Raw genomic sequence first — 18,692 nt, 5'->3', positions numbered from 1 at the left:
AGGAGCTCAGAGCTGGGCCCAGCCCTGCAGATGTGCCTCCCCAGGGCTGAGCAGAGGGGCAGGATCCCCTCCCTGACCTGCTGCCGATGCTCTTCCCGATGCCCCCCCAGGATCCCTCTAGACCCCCCAGGCTGTCCCTGCTGGGCAGGGACAGCTCGATGTCCCCCCCGAGGGCTGCCGGGCTCGGCCGGGGGGAGTGGGGCAGAACCCCAGCCACGACCCCGATCCCACCCCTATCCCGTTCCCGATCCCATCCCTATCCCATTCCTGTTCCCGATTTCATCCCGATCCCACCCCCGGCCCGTCATTCATGGTGAGGGGGCGGGGCCTCGCGACGTCACTCTCCACGCACCAATGAGACGCGGCCACGCCTGGCGCGCGCGTGCGGGGGCGGGGCCGTTCCCTCAGCGCGGCGGCGCCGGGGCAGCGCCGGGGCAGCTCCCGCCTGATCCCGGCGCTCATCCCGCTCCCGGGGTCCGTCCCGGCCATGGCGCCCGCCATCGCCGCCGAGGAGGGCGGGCGGCAGCGCCGCGCCGGCTCCCGGCAGCACTGCCTGGCCGCGGCGGGCGAGCCGCTGCCCGCGGACGCCGAGGCGCTGGTGGGCGCGGCGGGCGCGGCGCGGGGGTTCCGCGCGGAGCTGGGCAGCATCCTGCTGCTGCTGGTGCTGTACGTGCTGCAGGGCATCCCGCTGGGGCTGGCGGGCAGCGTGCCGCTCATCCTGCAGAGCAAGAGCGCCAGCTACACCGACCAGGCCTTCTTCAGCTTCGTGTTCTGGCCCTTCAGCCTCAAGCTGCTGTGGGCGCCCTTGGTGGACGCCGTGTACCTGCGCGGCTTCGGCCGCCGCAAGTCGTGGCTGGTGCCCACGCAGTACGTGCTGGGGCTCTTCATGATCTACATGTCCACGCAGGTGGACGCGCTGCTGGGCGACGGGCAGGGCCGCGGCCCCGACGTGCGGGCCCTCACCGTCACCTTCTTCCTCTTCGAGTTCCTGGCGGCCACGCAGGACATCGCGGTGGACGGCTGGGCGCTCACCATGCTGTCCAGGGAGAACGTGGGCTACGCCTCCACCTGCAACTCCGTGGGGCAGACGGCCGGGTACTTCCTGGGAAACGTCCTCTTCCTCGCCCTCGAGTCCGCCTCCTTCTGCAACAAGTACCTGCGGGTCCAGCCGCAGCCCCGGGGGATTGTGACCCTCTCAGGTACTGCCCGGGCACTGCCGGCCCGTGTGCGCTGGGGCGGGATGGGGTGGGGTGGGGGTAGAGCCGTGGAATGGGGTGGGTTGGAAGGGACCTTAAAGATTCCATCGGCAGGGACACCTTCCACTAGACCATAGAATCATAGGAAGGTTTGGGTTGGAAGGGACATTAAAGCCCAATTAGTGCCACCCCTGCCATGGGCAGGGACACCTCCCACTAGCCCAGGTTGCTCCAAGCCCCGTCCAGCCTGACCTTGAACACTCCCAGGGATGGGGCAGCCACAGCTTCTCTGGGCAACCTGTGCCAGGGCCTCCCCACCCTCACAGCTAAGAATTTCTTCCTTATAGCAGTAGTTATATCCTCCTCAGGATGCTTCTTCCCTGAGCCTGGACCCCTCTGTTCAGATGGAATGGTGTTTTGGAACAGTCTTAATTTGTCCCCTGTCTGTGGGAAAGCACAGCCTGCCCAGAGTCTGGCAGACTCCACTGCTACATGCACTGAACTTCCAGATTTCTCTGTCCTTAAGACTGTGGGAAACCTGCCTTGTCATTATCTTGGCTGACCTAAGCACTTTGGAGGGATTGTTTTTTTCCTCTTCCTGGTTTAGTGACCATGGACAAGATTACTCTAAAAAAAACCCCAGCAAGCCAAAAGCTTTGCCTCTTTTTAAGGAGCCCTTTTATGAACATCTCCTTCTGGGAGGAAGGAAAGGGGAAACTAAAAATATTTTCATTCTTCTAACATGATATTGTGCACAGAGGTAGAAGTGAGAAGTGCTTGGGGTTGAGCATATGCTGAAAAATAGCCACTTTCTGAAGGAAGGCCTTATTTTAGTAAATTAGTGGGAATTTTGTTCTTAATGAATTAAATGAAGTCTGGTAATTCATCCATAACTAACTGTTAGTGTAGGGATGCTTCTGTTTGCTGGTGTTTGGGTTGTTTGGGGGTTTTTCCCAGCAGGGTTCTGTGTTGTGGTTGATGTTAGGGTTATTACCTTAAAGATGCACCTGGTTTGGTTAGAAGGTCGAGTTTAGCCAGCTGAGCTTGGGGGAGGACAGGAAATCCTGGGATGCCTCTGGCTGCAGTCTCAGGGTGGCCACGAGCAGCAGTGAAGGGCAGATTCTCATGGTTTTAGTCTCTTTTCCCTCTCTCACACTGATTGCCTTGCCTGTGTCATCCCAGGGAACAGGTATGCCAAACCGGGCTGGAATTGTCGTGTAAAGGGTAGTTTTTGCTTTCTGTCCTGTCCCTGTCTCATGGGTAAACCAGGACAGCAGTTTCCAAGACTGCTGTGCTTACCCTGTCTGTGCAGCATCACCACTGCTGACTAGAGTTGCCCTTCCCTTCCTGCTGCCAGCCTCCTGTGTGGTGTCTGTCAGTGGGCATAGAGCAGTCCTTGCCATCCCAGCTAGTTCCTGCCTTTCCCTGTGCTCCTGCTGTGCATCTCCTCAGTGCTGGCCTGTCTCTTCCCTCTCTCTGCAGTGCACACTGACGTCTTCACTGCTGATGCAACTTGCAGTCACTGGTGTTCAGAGAGCTTGGCTTGGCTGTACTTCCCTCACTGCCCAGGGGTTTTGTCGTTTGGGTTTTTTTTTCTCACCCCTGTTTGTATAAATGGATTTGTTACTGTTACAAAAATGCTGGGTTTAGAAAATATAATCCCAAACCCAAAAAGCACCAATGCAACCTGCTTGACCTGTCCTGGAGTGCTGACGTGGCTGGAGTGAGAAAGGCAAACAACTGACACTAGTTGCAGGATATTGTTTTTTTAGGAGATAAAACTGACCAAGAAGCTGCCATTCCCTGGTTTGTGTGCCTGTGGCGCAGGTTGGCGTGTCCGTGTTGCCCTGAAGCAGCTGAGGAGCAGCAGGACATAACCAGCTCACTGAGGAGCAGAGGGGCTCACTGCTCCTTGCTCCGCTTGGAACAGGGGTTGGGATGAGCAAGGTCAGGCAGGTAAAGCAGCAGAAAACTTTACAGATGGAAGAAGTGAATAGTTTTCTGCCAGTTCAGATCTCTGAGCACTTTTGTCGTAGGCTGAGCCCAGTACCAGGGAAAGAACAAGTCAACACTCCATGAAGGGCAGGCACTGATCCCTTCTCTCTGGTGGCCAGTGACAGGACACGAGGGAATGGCTGGAGCTGTGTCAGGGCAGGGTCAGGTTGGATCTCAGGGAAAGGTTCTTCCCCCAGAGGGTGGTTGGGCACTGACCAGGCTCCCCAGGGCAGTGGGCACAGCCCCAAGGCTGCCAGAGCTACAGGAGGGTTTGGACAATGCTCTCAGGGACAGGGTGGGGTTGTTGGGGTGTCTGTGCAGGGACAGGAGTTGGACTGATGATCCTTGTGGGTCCCTTCCAACTCAGGATATTCTGTGATTCTGTGATCCCAAGTCATCTTCGAGTTTTGAGGAGCAACAGCATTTGTTATTCTCATTAACTTCAGGAAATAATATGGACAAATGTAAACCCATCTGTCAAACCAAGTGCTCTGTTAGGCTGTTTCAGGATAAAGGTCTGGAGAAGGAAATGGGAGATAACCTTTCTGTGGGCTGATGGTTTGTGCTGGCACGTCCAGGAGTTTATTCAGCACCTGCAGGTCGGGTGACTTTTGGGTTTTTAAAGGCAGGGGCAGGTTCCTGGCTGGGTTTGGTGATTCCTGCCCGCTTTGCAGCCTGTTCCAGCATGAAGGAGGAGAGGGAAGTGTGAGCACAGGACAAAGGTGCCCCTTGAAGGCAGGCAGCCCACACTGACCTGGGCCAGGGCCTTCTCCTGGGAGGAGGTGTGTACCTGTGCAGGTGCAGCTGGGACCTGTACCCCTGGGCACCTTCTGGATGGTTATTTTCCAGCCTGATCCATCCCTGATCTAGTTAAAAAACCTGTTTTGCCCCATCACTATGGATTATTTTGTTAACAACAGTGTAGGGGCAGAGACAAAATCGGGGTGGAGAGGCAGCAGTGGTGGGACCAGAAAATTTTGTGCTTGAAATCCCTTGTGTAAACTATAACTTCAAAGTTCTTTTGCTTGGAGCCTGTTAGTGAAGGTTACTGTATTTGAAGGGAAATTAACCTTATTTTTGTGTAAACTGCCTACAACTTCAAAGAAACCCCATTCTTTTAATGTGGACTATTATATATGGTTTTTTTTCCTTTTTCTCGTGCCTTGCTTTGTTGCTGATGCAGCCCTTGCAGTGCTGTGCTGCAGCTGACAGGGCTGACCTGATCAAGAGTGCTCATGTGATGATGCTCAGAGCTATTTCTGTCCCCATCCTCACACTGTGCATCTCTCACTGCAGTGATAATGCCCAGGGTTGTTATTAGAGGACTGCTCCTCTGTTCTTTGTAGCCAGCCACTGTGATTAGTGAGACACTCTGAAAATGCATCTCTGCTTCAAAATTTGTGTTAAGGGCACCCATTTTTTAGCAGAGAGGAATTTGCCAGCATTGGTTATGAGCTCTTTAGGAAAGGGAAAAGTAGCTGGTGTGGAAGCAGCAAAAAATTGGTTTGAAAAGCCTTTTTTCTTTTACCCTGAGAATGGTGGATACACCTAGAGCAGTCCTTCCCCATTTTCTTGTTCTCTTCCTGGGCATAAGGAGCAGGTAATAATTGACTAAACCTCTGCCCTTTCACCAGCTCTCACTGCTTCCTTTCAAGTCTCCCGGAGGCTTCTGGGGTTGCTCGTGACCAGGAGGATTAAAGGCTGCTTCTGTCCTGCCCCCTGCATGTTACTGAGTTCTTTCTTGCTCTCTCCTGGAGGCAGAGGATAGGGTTTTCTTAGATTAACCATTCACTAACTCAAAAAGTACTGCTTGCTGTGTGTTACCCTTGCTGCCTTCACACCCACAATTCAGCAGATATTAGCTGTGTTTAAAACAGAGCACCTGAACCTTGGCAAGCATCCACATCAGCCAGATGTATTTGAGGGCTCCTTATGACTGGAAGAGCTTTCATCGGGCCATCTTCACACTCCCAGATCTTTGTTTCCTCCAGATGGGAGATAGATGCTGGATAGGGAGTGTGGCCCTGAGGCACAGAAGGGCTCCATGAGTACCCATAAATCACTGCAGAGCTGTGCAGGAGTTCTTCCTCTGCAAATTTTTCCCTGTCTTGTAACTATTCCCTGTCCTTTATCAGCCTTTAGTGGTTGCATGTGTAAGCCTTCAACGCTTCCATTTGTGTTTCTGTTTCTCCTCCAGCGTGCTCCCTGTGGTACCAACCCCCCAAACACCAGGGAAGGGACCTGGTTTGATGCTGCTGCTCTGCCTCAGCTCCTGCAAACACCTCGTTCCTGCTGAGGGAAGAGCTGTGTCACTCACTGCGCAGAGCTCTGTGCTTGTGGTTTGCTTTTGCTGCTTGGTTTTATTCAATTTTGATGATCAGGTTTATATTTAGCAAAATAACTGCATTTTTGATACTCAGTGAATTGTCAATGAAGGCTGCTACAAAGTTTTTTTTGATCTTATTTTATTTTCCCCTCCAGATTTCCTGTTTTTCTGGGGAGCTGTCTTCTTAGTTACCACTACACTGGTTGCCTTTTTGAAAAAGGAAAACAAGGAGCTAATACCAGCAAAAGAAGAAACAAAAGGCATCACTGATACATACAAGCTGCTGTTCTCAATAATCAGGATGCCAGCAGTTCTTACCTTCTGTCTCTTGATCCTCACGTCCAAAGTAAGTAAATACATCTCTAAATTGTTAAATGCTGGTGTCAGAGTCTGGAAGGCTGCTGAGTCCCTGGGATGTAACCTTTTTCTTAGTTCTGCTATTGATTTGCATCAGAGTTGTGGATTTTCACATGGAGTTTGAAGCAGAATTGTTTTTATCATTGTGCTGAGCAGGGCTGGACAGCAGAAAATGTTTGTTTGAGCTTTTGTGTTTACACAAGTATTAAGGAGGAGCTTGGTTGCAGTCTGGTGTAACAGTAATTTGTTTTTTAAACATTTTAAAACATTTCCAAACAGACTGTGTAGCCTGCAGTTAAAAGGGCAGAAAATGTTTCTCTTAACTCAAATACTATTCTCAGAATCTGCTGCTGTGTCCAGGCTGGGTTTCCATGGCTTCCTCTTGGACGTTGTGGGTGCCAACAGCAGTGAAGGCACAGGCAGGAATGGCAGTGCTACTTAATGTTCTGGGGAAGCTTTTGGCACTGATGACAATAAGAGTGTGCAAGTGTAGAACATGTAGAACTAATTTGGAAGTCAAATCAGTGGCAGAAGTGACTTATCCTCTATCCCATTTCTCAAGTTACTTAATAGTAAATTGAATTTCTAGCCAAGCTCCCCCTGCTCTCCTCAGCCTGTTTTGTCTCATTTCTCTTGCAGGTTGGATTTTCAGCAGCAGATGCTGTAACAGGACTCAAACTGGTGGAGGAGGGGGTCCCCAAAGAGCACCTGGCTCTGCTGGCAGTTCCAATGGTTCCTTTACAGATCATCTTGCCCCTGGTCATCAGCAAATACACAGCAGGCCCCCAGCCCCTGAACACCTTCTACAAAGCGATGCCTTTCAGGTAAAACCTCATTTTATAGAAACACAGTAATTTGTGTGTTCTGTTTGTGTATTTAGATCAAGTGTAGGGTTTCTTGTGTAACTCTCTAACTTCCAGCTACAAGAAAGTGTGTCAGGATTCTCACAGGGAGCTGAATTCTGTCCTGTGCCTTGAAGATAATTCATGCAGTATCATCTGTGAGAAAGAAGGGCATGAGGTGTTTTAAAGATGCGTTTACAGCACCATTAGAGCAATGCTCTCCTGCTCTTATTTAACAATTTCACTGCTTGTCAAATATTTAATATCTAATTCTGAGATAGAAATAGTTGTAACTGTTTAGATCTAAACTATTTCAGTGTACTCTCTGTAAAAGTTCATTAGTTGCTTCATGTTGAGGAAACACTTGGGAAGAATTATTTGAATTACTAATTCTTTCTTACCCCTCCAGGTTGCTGCTTGGCCTGGAGTTTGCTTTCCTGGTGTGGTGGGCTCCTAAAGTGAAGCACGAGGGAGGATTTCCTCTGTACTACTACGCTGTGGTGGTGCTGAGTTACGCTCTGCATCAGGTAACACCCTGTGGAAGGGGAGGCAGGAGGGTGTGTCACACCCATCACCTCGAGGACTGTGAATGCTGTCACCTGCCTTGTCCTGGCTCTCACTGGAAGCCCTCCAAGCCTGATCTGTGTGGCTGTATTGCCTTCTGATACTCTCACCAGTGGTAGTTCTCCCCGTTCCCTTGTGCTCCATTGGACAGCATCTGTGGAGCTACTTTGGGTTGTCTAGATCTGATTTTGTTTCCCAGGTTATTTTTTCCCCAGAGCCAGAAGCTCAAAAGCACAGTGGAGCTGGAGAAATCCCAGCACTCTGGCAGAGTTTGACAGGCACAGTGATGACTGTGCTGGTTCTGCAGATCCATTGAGTTATGTGATCCTGCTCCTAGAAAAAATGCTAGCTTGTTGGAGGAACATCACAATGGATCTGATCCAGAGGCTTGGAAAACCTGGCTTTGGATCAGAACTGATTGTATGATGCTGTGAGGGTTCATTTGAAATACGACAGTGTTGGGTTTGGATGCTGTTTTAGCTGTTGTGTTTTAGTTTGATAACCTGAGTCGTGCCGGTGCACGTGGGCCATGACTCAGGTCACGCAGCATGACTTGAGGCAAGTGGCAAGGCCACTCCTCGTGTCAGCAGAGGGACAGGCTGCAGGAGGAGTTGCTCCCTGGGGCAATTTTAAGCTGTTGGGATTGTTTTTCAGTGAATGTTGCTAACTTCAGGACAGTGTTCACGTTGGGGGTTTGAGCTGTGGTGCCCGTGGAGACCCCCGTGTGTGTGTTTGTCCCCCCAGATCACCCTGTACAGCATGTACGTGGCAATCATGGCCTTCAACGCCAAGGTGAGCGACCCGCTCATCGGGGGCACCTACATGACCCTGCTGAACACGGTGTCCAACCTGGGGGGCAACTGGCCCTCCACCGTGGCCCTCTGGCTGGTGGATCCCCTCACGGTGAAGGAGTGTGCCGGGGCCCAGGGCCACTCCTGTGGCACTGCGGCGGCTGCAGAGGTGAGTCTGGGGGCTCTGGAGGGCCCTGCTCAATAGTGTCACAATTAAATTGCTTCTTAGGGTGTTTTTTTGCCTCTGACAACCTTCACAGTGCACAGCTCACGCTTAAAAATTTCTCACTGGTGGAGCTGATTTTCCCATCTGAACAAAATTGTCTGCTTTTGTCTGTCCACTCTGACTAACCAGCATCTTACCAGGGATTTGCAGTTGCAGGGTAGTTGTCCCTTTCTGGGCTGGGATGAAAAGCTGTGGTAGAAGCACCAGATTGGTGCCATGTTCTCTGGTGTAAGGAGGCTGTAGGTATGTTTATGAGTTGTGTAATTAGGGACTCTGTCCTGGGCAGGGCTGTCTGTCCTCCAAGTCTCTCCATTCCTGTGGTAGGTTTTTCTTCCTCCTGTCTTCCTGGAGGTTTCCCCTCTGCCTGCCTTGATCCCTTCTCCATGATGCTGCTCTGCTCCCTGACTTTGGTGTTCACTTTCCCCCTGAAACGGAGCTGTGGGCCTGGCTGCCTTCCCAGTCTGGGAGCCCTCTGGAAGAGAACAAAGAACTTGCTGTGCACTGTACACAGATCAAACAACAGGACACAAAACTGCTGGGAAAGCAAGGTTTCAAATTCACCTCCTCGTGGCAAATGAGACAATGTGGCTGAAGAGTGGAAGTGTTTGGGGGGTTTTTTGAGTGCTCCTGAGTGAGATTTATTTCACTCCTGAATGCCAGGACTCTTTGGGATGTGGAGGTTCTCTAAACAAAGTGTTCTGGGAATCCAACATGACTTGTCTGAGCTGGACTTGCAGTTTTTACTGCTTGCAGAGGGGAAACTGCTTCCACAGCGGGTGCTTTTTCAGCCTCCCTCATTAGCTTGTCACTAATTAGGTTCCCTGGGCCTCTACTGAACTTGAGTCCTTCCTCCTTCACCTCACTCCTCTGATCTTTTCTCTCATCCTCCCAGTTGGTAACATTCCACCACCACCACCACTCCCTTCTTATTCCTAATCTGATTTTGACATGTCTCAGAAAGTGCTGGCAGAGCCTCAGCTCAGGGGATTGATTTATCCTGGGATTAGAGCAGTGTTGAAAGCCAAACAATAGCAGAAACAGTCCTGTGCTGTACACTCACCCTTTAAATGCTGAGGGTTAAAAACCATCTTGGGCGTTTCTCCCAGACAGAGAACCCCAGAGTGGTTTGGGTTGGAAGGGACTTTAAATCTCATCCAGTTCCACCCCCTGCCATGGGCAGGGACACCTTCCACTAGACCAGGTTGCTCCAGGCCAAGCCTGGCCTTGGACACTTCCAGGGACGGGGAGACCATAACATGGATGGCTGTTTAAAAAAAAATCATCCTCTTTCTCCATGAGATTGGGATGAGTGGTTGCACTTCCCAGCCAGTGGGGCAGTTTCTGTTTCCTGGAGTTTGCCCCGTGGGCCAGTGTGCTCCATTTCCCAAATTATGTTAGAACAGATTTGTTACTTTTCATGCTGCTGGTAAGCTCCAAAGCCTCTCTGACTGCCTCTGTAAGAAACAAGGAAGAGTCAACAACTATACTTAGTCAGAAGCAAGAGCAAGTAGACACCAGTGGCTCTCTAATCTTTCTGAAGTCTGTGTTTGTGTCTCCCAGAGGTACTTAATGCATCAGGTTGTGCTCCTGTTTCAGCTCTGCACAGAGGCTGGTGGCTCCTGCGTGACCACCCTGGACGGTTACTACGTGGAGTCCGTCGTCTGCCTCATCCTGGGCTTTGGCTGGTGGTTCCTCCTTGGACCAAAGTTTAAAAAGCTGCAGGACGAAGGACAGTCTTCCTGGAAGTGCAAGAGGAGCAATTGATGCACTTAAACGTTGGATGGACCAGCAAGGTTGTTTTAGTTCTATTACACAGACATATCCCATAACCCACCCCCAGGAACATCGGTATTTGGTGCCACAGCAGTGAGACCGTGTGGCCGAGGCGGTGGCTGTGTGTGTGACACCACTGCCCTCCCAGTGTCAGTTCAGAGAGTAAAGGTTCCAACCTCTGTCCTCCCTGAGTATCCTGCATTTCCCTGAGCTCCAGAGCCACGTCTGTTGGCACAACCACCGCTGATCCCATCCTGGTGCCGTGGCTGTCGAGGGGCAGCATTGCCAGCTGAGTCCCAGCTTTACTGTCACACAGAAGTGACCTGACAGGGCAGCTGGCCCAGGGAGGGATGCCAAAGGCATTCTCACATACAGGTTAAGTGTTGTACTACGGAATTCCTTGTGGGAAGATCAGTGTGAGGTGTCTGTGGGCTTTGCTTCTCACTTTCTGAACTGTGGCCACGCCTCAAAGGATGAAACGTTCCAGAGATTCTTTTAAATGTATTTTCTGGCTTTTATAAGCTTTAAAGATTTATAAGAAAATATTTTTATAAACAAATTACATTTGTTTAATTTATTTCCGCTGTTTCAAAGCATTTTGATTTACATTCAAGGTACTTTCTTGAGAACAAAATGCTGTAAGGTAGGACTGGAGTAACGCACAATCCTCTGAGCCTCGGCTCCTGCAGCTGTAACTGGAAGGTGCAGCAGCTGGGCTTCCCAGGGGAGGGCCTTCGGAGCAGGGTGAGTTTGAGGGAATGAACTGATAGTGTGGGGTTTCCCCAGTGTCACTAAAATTTGAGCATTCCTTCTCAAAATCAATGGGAAAACTGTGACTGCTCCCAGCTGGGGGTAAGAAAAGCAATTGGTGATGACAAAGTTGCCAGATTCCCAGAGAGCAGGTACACCTCTCACCCTCACGTAAATCCAAGGAGCACAGTCCTGTGGTGGAGCTGCTGCAGCAGGAGCTGCTGATGCCATGTGGAAACATTCCCGGTGCATTATCCCCCCTGCCCTCCCTCCTGAGTGCCTTAGTGACCCACAGCCCGCGCTGAGAGGGCACTGGGACCTCGGTGGGTGTAAATGGTGCATCGCTATTAAACAGCCCATGGAAGGGCACAAGTCTCTCTCTCTGTGTTTCTTGCCTTGTCAGTATTTGAAGTGTTGGGCTTGGAGGAGGTTGGGGATCTTCTGTGTGTTTGGGGGGGACATAAATCAACTCCAGCTTTGGAGTGACTGCAGGGGACGGGTGGGTGTGTACAAAGGGTCTCCGTGGCATCAGGAGCAAGGAGGGGTCTGGAAGGGTCTCTCTCCATGGCATCAGGAGCAAGGAGGGTCTGGAAGAGGACTGCACACGTGTTTCTTTGGCACTGACTCCTGTCCCTTCCCCTCTCCTGAGTGACAACTTCTCACAGTTTGTTTCAAGTACAGCGCAATCAGTCAAGCTGAATGAAATCAGATGGTTTTTATTCTCCAAGCTGAAAATCTTCCTCTGCATAAGCACAAAGACAACATAAAAATACATCAGAGATTTATGGCTGCACCTTTCAGTCCCAGCCCCCTAACCTCCAGTGCACTGACCACGTGTGAGGCACTTCAGTTCTGTGTCCCCACTGGAACCACTGATTTAATCACAGCTTGTCTATACCTAGAGATTTTTAACTTTACTGACTTCAAGGAAAACCATCTCAAGTGCAAAAGATGGGAAATTAAATTCCCAGGTTTTTTTGGGGTTGGCTTTTACTTTGTGATTTTTTTTTCACTTTTTTGGAAGGTGCCACTGAAACTTTTTACTAATAAAGATGGGTTGAGGATTGCTCATCAGTTATTAGATGATCTCAACAATGCCAAAGTTACACATACACTCTAAATTGGTCAGAATGTGTATGAAATGTGACCTAAATTAAGTAACTGTTTATTCTTCCAAACTGCTGAAACAAGTGATGGATTAATGCTTTTAATCTAAGTAGCTATTTTGTAGGTCAGAAATGTTAGTGCTGTACCAGCCCATTAGCAGGTTGCTGAAGGGAAGCAGTAAAATTTTAATATTGTTGCTTTTTTCTACCAACCCTCTTTTGAAGTGACTTTTTAAAAAAACACATTACAATTACTGAGGACTTAAACACCTTTAAGATTAAAATAAAATAAAAATAAAACACAAACCCAAGCCTTAAAAAGACAAGGAGAAAGGAGCATCTGGCAGGGCCAGAGGAAGTGTGTCACAGGTTTGGAGAGTTCACAGCGGCTGAAGAGAAGGCTCCAGGGAGAGCTGAGAGCCCCTTCCAGAGCCTAAAGGGGCTCCAGGAGAGCTGGAGAGGGACTGGGGACAAGGGGTGGAGGGACAGGACAGAGGGAATGGCTTCCCACTGACAGAGGGCAGGGAGAGATGGGATATTGGGAAGGAATTGCTGGCTGTGAGGGTGGGGAGGCCCTGGCCCAGGTTGCCCAGAGAAGCTGTGGCTGCCCCATCCCTGGGAGTGCCCAAGGCCGGGCTGGATGGAAGGAGCAGCCCGCTCTGCGGGAGGTGTCCGTGCCCGCGCCAGGGGGGGCTCTGGCTGATGTTTTCCCGTTCCCGCCCCGTTCCCTCCCCGGTCCCGCCCGGGGCGCGGCCATGGCGGAGCAGCCGAGCGGCCCCGGCCGGCTGGGGCAGGGCCTGGCCCGGCTCTCCGAGTGGGCGGACGCGCACCTGGGGCTGCTGCGGGTAACGGGGGCGGCCGGGGGGTCCCGCCGAGCCGCCCGAGCCCCCCGGCCGCCCTGACCCCCTCTCTCTGCCCGCAGGGCCTGAGCGCCGGCGCGGCCGTGGCCGCGGTGCTGCTGCTGGCGCGGAGCGTCCGCCTGGTGAGTGCGGGGCTGGGGGGCCGGGCGGGGGCCTGGGCTGGGGACCCTGGGGTGGGGACCCTGGGGTGGGGACCCTGGGGTGGGCATCCTGGGGTAGGGACCCTGCTGCAGGACCCTGGGATGAGGACCCTGGGGTGGGGACCCTGCTGTGGGGACCCGGCTGGGCCGGGCCGGGCCCAGGCGCGTTCCCGTTGCTGTCCCGCCCGCTCCCCGTGGAAGCGCCGAATCCCGCACCGAGTTGAGGGATTGCTGTGTTTTATTCCATTCCACGGCAGCAGGAGCCGGGTGGTTCTCTCAAAGGGGTCCCCGCTCTGCCATCTTCGAGGCTGTGCACTGTTTGTACGTTTAGCGGCATCCCTTGGTTACAGTGACATCCCTTTCCCGTTCGTGAGCGCTCAAGCCGCTGATTGTTGGTTGTCTCTCTCCCTTCTCGTGCTGCTCGGTCCGCGGGCACAGCTCTGCCCTCATTTGGGTCTGTTCTGAGCAAGGGTCGGTGCTCGGTGGTCGCGACCCCCCCCCGTGCTGGAATTACCTTTCCAGGCAGCCCATTCCTCTCGGGATTGTCTTCTCCCTAAAACAGAGGGTTAGCCGAGCACAGAACGCTCACGATGCAGTTGCCGATACATAACGGTCTAGCCACAGCTGCTGAGTAACAGCTGGAAAAAGCAATGGCAAAGTTTGATTCAGATCTTGGGGGGCTCCAACCTGGAGGGGCTCGGTGTCACTGTCGTGCAGCACCTCCACAGCCCGACCGAGCTGCCCCCTCGTCCCCCCCTTGTGCTCCCACCCAGAGCCTGTTCCCGAAGCCCCTGGGGTGGGTAAAGGCCCTTCCCCTCTCCCTCAGTGCAGCTCGAGCACCCTCACTTGTCCAAACACAGCACTTTCCTGGCCTATTCTCTCCGTCCTTCCACACACAGAACTGCCTTTGAATGCTCTTAAACACCACGAAAATCTTCCTCTGCTCCCTGGAGGGGTCAGGTCACGCTGCACTGACACCACACCACCAGTGCGTGGAGAAGCTGAGCCTTCATGGGCAGGGAGTGACTGCACTCCCCCAGGGTTCCAGCTGCTTAAAAATAACAGATACCCTCCTCTTCCCTCTGCACAGTTCCAAAGGCTACAAGAGAACTTTTGTGCAGAGTTTCTGCTTTAAAATCCTACCAGAAAACATGAACTACAAATGCTGCCAGAATTATATTTTTCCGGTTTTTGGTTGGTTGGTTTTGACCCAAGGGCCTGTGAAGGTGTTAATCTGTGTAGTGGAACTTCCAGAACAGATGAGATCAGCTTTGGACAGCTTCTGTTCCTAAAAACCCTCCAGGCTTCCTGCCTGAAGGTCCCAAATTCCCATGTTCCTGGTGGGAGGCCTTAGGAACCACAGAGGGGCATTGCTGAATAAATAACACACAGGAGACAGGTCTTTGCCTTAAGCCTGGTGTTTGGGGGTTTGGTTCCCAGCAGTTGTACCTCAGCAGGTCAGTGGGTTTCACAGCTCAGTAGAATTAGGTCAGTGCTCTGCAAAGGCCTCTGACAGTGAGACCTCAGTGTCTTCTCTGGGGGTCTCACCTGTCCTTCTCCCTCCACCCCAAACCAGCGTTCGCTCCATTCCTGTGCCACAGCCCAAGTCTTTGCTGCTGCTCAGCTTGGTTTCCCTGTGTGATCACATAACACCCCCTTGGGATCCTCCCGTGCTGTGGTATCAAATTTAATCTCCTTGTGATCTTCCCAAAGCTGTTCACCTGCCTTTGTCCCTCTCCTGGTTTCCTCCCTTATGGAAGGCGGGGCTGTCTCTGCCCTCCCTGCTCTGTCTTTGTGTTCAGCGAGTCTGTCCTTTGGCTTCCTTTCACCTCCTCCCAGCACCATTCAGGCCCCTTCTAAAACACTCCTTTCACGGTGCATCCAGTGAACTTCAATAGGCATTGCTCAGAAAATGGCGGTTTCTGTTCTCTCTCTAAACCTGGCTTTTATGTCCACCCCGACGCTGCAGGTCCTGTAAGCCAGGGAAAGGCTGGCACAGCCTCTGCAGCTGATCACTATTAAGTAAATATCTATATTTACTTGTCCATGCTCTCTAATAATAGGTCTGTAGTTTCCCAAACTATTTTAAGAAGTTGGATCTAATGTGACTATAATCACTCTACCTTTTTTCATAAAACTTTGTCTTGCTCTTCCTTCCATCAATAGACAACGAAGTTTACAAGTGCTTTGGATATACCTGTGGAGTTTGTAGAAAAGAATGTGAAATTGAGAGGGAAATTACATCATGTCACAGAGCAGGGCCTGGAAGTTGAGCACATTCCCATCAGCATTCCTTTCATCACAGCCATCCAGAGAAAGTGTAAGTAATAAGGAATGTGAAGAACAAGGGTAGGGATGAAATGCGCTGCTCTCAGAGTGCCTGCAAGGTTGGGAGGAAGGGCTGAAACATTTCCTGCTCTGCCTTTTAGTCTATCTGTGCTTTCCAGGTGGGAAACTGGGGAATAAAAGACAGGAGGAGACCCATACAGAAAGTCTGTCAATACAGTATTTGTGTTATTTGTTACTGTGATATTTTCCAACAGCAGAAGTGAGCACACAGGCAGTGCTTCTACTTGCACAGCTCATCTCACTCCTGGCAAAAAGATTTTGTTGGGTTTGTGCTTTTCTTTGCAGACACCTGTTTGGGGGACATTTTTTTTGTCAGAAAGAAACTGTCCCTCAGTTCCATGAGTCACACACTCAGGTGTGTGTGCAAACACCAGCAGGTGTTAATGCCTCTGCCCCTTTGGATAAGTGACAGTGACCGATAGTGGGAGCAGGTCTTTCTCTCTGTATGCAGAATAACCCAAACCAGCTCAAACCACTTGTGCAAACTTGAATTTTATTTATTTTTTTTTTTTTTTACTGAAGGAGAGGTGAGACCAAATTCCTGTTTGCAGATAAGTCCTTTGGGGAACTAAAAGGGATTCTTTAAGTCCACGGGAATAAATTCATTACCAAGAGCCGAGGGTCTGTGCAAAGCATGAGGTTCCCTGCAGCACCAGCCTTGTCCCTCTCTGTTCCCAGGGCAGTCCGAGGGGCTCCTGCTGATCCGGCTGGCGGGTGTGGAGGTGGCTCCCAGTGGCACGGCCTGGCTGCAGAGAGAGCTCAGCCCCCAACAGCCCATGTGGTTCCAGCTCCTGGGAAGGGAGGGCTCGGCCCTGGACTGCCTTGTTTTAGTGAATAAGGTAAACAGAGCCTCCAAAACTGGCTTTTATCTGTGGTTTTGAGTTTGATTGTAGTCGTACAATTCCATTATCTCTGTTCATTTAAGGAATGTTACTATGTATGATTTATTTCTTTGGATGTGAATTCTAAATGTTGTATTTGCAAATCTGACTTCAAGACCAGTATTTTTGCAGACTGACTCATGACAGGAGTCTGTGACTCTGTCAGATGCTGACAGGGACACCTCCCACTATCCCAGGTTGCTCCAAGCCCCATCCAACCTGGCCTTGGACACTTCCAGGGATGGGGCAGCCACAGCTTCTCTGGGCAACCTGTGCCAGGGCCTCACATTAGAGCTGGGTTTTAAGTCAGCTGGATTCCTCTTCACTTTGAACTACTTCTGCCAGAGCATAGATTTAGCCACAATTAAAGCTTGTACCTCTGGGGGTGTTCACACAAACCCCCAAATAAACCTGTTTTAACAGTGGCTGTCATCTTTATTGTGCCTTTTATAGGGTCGATTTCTCAGCATGTGCTTGAACGAAGAGCTCCTGAGCCAAGGGCTGGGCAGAGCAGCCCGGATTGAGGGGCTGCCCCACGAGTCCCGCCTGTACTGGAAACTCCACAAGAGGCTCCTTCGGGCAGAGCTGAAGGCCTTGAAGAAAAATAAAGGCATTTGGAAAGAGGAAAAGAAATCTGAAAGGATCCAAGATCACATCAGCAGCAATAAATTTGTGCAGAGGCTGAAACAGTTTGTGAGGTGGTTTAGGGGCTCCACTGAGAGGTAAAAAGGTGGAGGAACATGAGCTCCCTGAGTTGTGTGATTTGTGTCCAGGGGATGTTTGTGATCACAAGCAGTGCTGTGATGTTCAGGGTCCCTGTCTCGAACAGAAGCCCCACAGTGAATGGGTTATGTAGAATATATCCCGTATCATAACCCGGATGGGAGTGAAATTCAGGAGCAGTGTGCAGGCCACCAATGAAAAGGTTCTGGTGCCAAACTCTTCCACAATAATGTCCTAAATTAGTCTTCCAGTTTTCCACCTTCTAAATCCCTACGACCTGTGTTCCCAGCAGGGAAGGCAGCACACGGAGCAGGTTTGGGGGGTGCAGTGCCAGTTCACACCTCCCTGATGTGTCCTTGCTGCACAGCTCACACGGGTTAGAAACTCCACTTCAGGCCTTTACAAAGCTCATGGGAAGTGTTTACACGTGAGCTTTTTGTTTGAATTCTTTTCTTACACTGTTTTTGGTGTGTAATTTTTGTTTTAGAAAACATTCGTCTTGAATAATGGGTTGTGTTGTTACTGCTATAAATGATAATCTGTTATGGCTGTTAAGGTTGTAACAAATAAAGTTCCTTGGGGAAAAAAAATCACTTGGTATATCAAAGAATGTAAATTAATGTCAGGAATCCAGATTTTTAGAATCAACTTTCCCTTGAAGAAGAAAAACCTATGGTTTTTTTTTTCTGATGGTTCTATAAATGTCGAAAATTAGATGAAAATAAAACTTTAACAAGAAATTTGAAAAGGAGGACCAGAAGGTGATAAGAACTTAAACTCTTTATTTTTGGCACACATGTTAAGTATATGAGTGTACTACTATTTATGTTGTAAATATTCTCAAAATAAAGATTGAATTTCTTAAGTTCATTGTTACATGTTTTATATACCAAGCACTTGACCTTTGTTTAACCTCCCACAGTCCCAATATTTATTTAAAGTGAAGTGCTTTACAGATTTTCCTTCTTTCTGTGTGATTCCTTTCCAGTGAAATACTGGAGAGAAGAGTGTGGTGAAAAAAAACCTTAATAGCTGAGCACTGCTTGTCTGACAATTAGTTGCTGTGTCAGCATTTTCTCTGCTGATTTCAGGGGCAAAATTGTGACTCCCGAGGTTCTAAAATAAGAATAGATGTCGGTGCTTCTTTAGTGCTTTTGTTCCCGGTCCTCCCGGGGGTGAGGCTGGTGAGCAGCGAGCCATGAAGTACCTGCAGCGCGTTGGAAACCAGCATGGGGGAGAGGGGAGGCTGGAAACCAGGGGGCTGTGCCCCTTTCAAAGTAAAAAATGAGACGAGTTTTTATGCATTGTACAGCGGAGGGCTGGGCCAACCCCTGCCGTGGCACTTGGCTGTGAAAGCCATCCAGACAGTCAGGGATTTGGGATCGCATGTGGCATCCCCTGAAGCAAACCCCAAAGCTGAGTTTTGACCCTGAACTACAAATCGAGGCTCAACAATAATCCATTTCTCGTGGGGGGTTATGGGTGTTCCTCTTCCTACGTCTGGGAAGTGGAGCTTTTCCAAGCTGGGCATGATCGTACAGTTATGATTTATTTTCTGTAATAATTAAATATAATTCTGGACTTTGCACTTCTGTTCTGTAGATGAGTCACAGGAGGATTTATCACAAAAATCCACCGTAAAGCTGAGAGAAAACTCACAGGAAACCACATGCTGCGTTTCTAGCAAGCAGAGGTGAGGTGTGGGCGAATGTGAACCAAGCTGTTGTTCCCTCACATTTGGATTTGGGATTGCAGTGACAAATGATTTCATGAGGGTCAGCCCCTGTAATTGTTTGTTAATGCTGTTTTCCTT

General features: G+C 50.4%; 2 protein-coding genes across 2 annotated transcripts; both read left to right on the top strand.

The window, feature by feature from the left end:
- The first annotated feature begins 487 nt into the window (after positions 1-487).
- On the top strand, positions 488-11,195 carry SLC33A1 (solute carrier family 33 member 1). The gene is made up of 6 exons (XM_017831399.1): positions 488-1,199; positions 5,673-5,863; positions 6,514-6,698; positions 7,126-7,243; positions 8,025-8,240; positions 9,894-11,195. Exons 1-6 carry the CDS (start codon positions 488-490, stop codon positions 10,059-10,061), a joined length of 1,590 nt encoding a protein of 529 aa, XP_017686888.1. The 3' UTR covers positions 10,062-11,195.
- A 1,486-nt stretch (positions 11,196-12,681) lies between these two features.
- CUNH3orf33 (chromosome unknown C3orf33 homolog) lies at positions 12,682-17,744 on the top strand. Its single transcript, XM_017831362.1, has 5 exons — positions 12,682-12,740; positions 12,803-12,908; positions 15,093-15,246; positions 15,954-16,114; positions 16,610-17,744. The coding sequence occupies exons 1-5, from the start codon at positions 12,682-12,684 to the stop codon at positions 16,880-16,882; spliced, it is 753 nt and encodes a 250-aa protein (XP_017686851.1). The 3' UTR covers positions 16,883-17,744.
- Positions 17,745-18,692: the final 948 nt, after the last annotated feature.

This window comes from Lepidothrix coronata, unplaced genomic scaffold, assembly GCF_001604755.1.
Source record: "Lepidothrix coronata isolate B3197 unplaced genomic scaffold, Lepidothrix_coronata-1.0 Scaffold190, whole genome shotgun sequence".
In the NCBI taxonomy this organism is placed as follows: Eukaryota; Metazoa; Chordata; class Aves; order Passeriformes; family Pipridae; genus Lepidothrix; species Lepidothrix coronata.
The sequence above is the reverse complement of the archived record's forward strand: the minus strand, read 5'-3'. Positions and strand labels throughout refer to the sequence as shown.

What these genes read in the sequence shown, in the direction of transcription:
- SLC33A1 (XM_017831399.1), top strand. Translation starts at nt 488, where the DNA reads ATGGCGCCCGCCATCGCCGCCGAGGAGGGCGGGCGGCAGCGCCGCGCC. An exon ending in TGAGTTACGCTCTGCATCAG is followed by an intron (nt 7,244 to 8,024) that starts GTAACACCCTGT and finishes TTGTCCCCCCAG; the next exon opens with ATCACCCTGTACAGCATGTA. An exon ending in GCACTGCGGCGGCTGCAGAG is followed by an intron (nt 8,241 to 9,893) that starts GTGAGTCTGGGG and finishes CTCCTGTTTCAG; the next exon opens with CTCTGCACAGAGGCTGGTGG.
- CUNH3orf33 (XM_017831362.1), top strand. Translation starts at nt 12,682, where the DNA reads ATGGCGGAGCAGCCGAGCGGCCCCGGCCGGCTGGGGCAGGGCCTGGCC. An exon ending in GGCCTGGCCCGGCTCTCCGA is followed by an intron (nt 12,741 to 12,802) that starts GTGGGCGGACGC and finishes GGTCCCGCCGAG; the next exon opens with CCGCCCGAGCCCCCCGGCCG. An exon ending in CACAGCCATCCAGAGAAAGT is followed by an intron (nt 15,247 to 15,953) that starts GTAAGTAATAAG and finishes CTCTGTTCCCAG; the next exon opens with GGCAGTCCGAGGGGCTCCTG.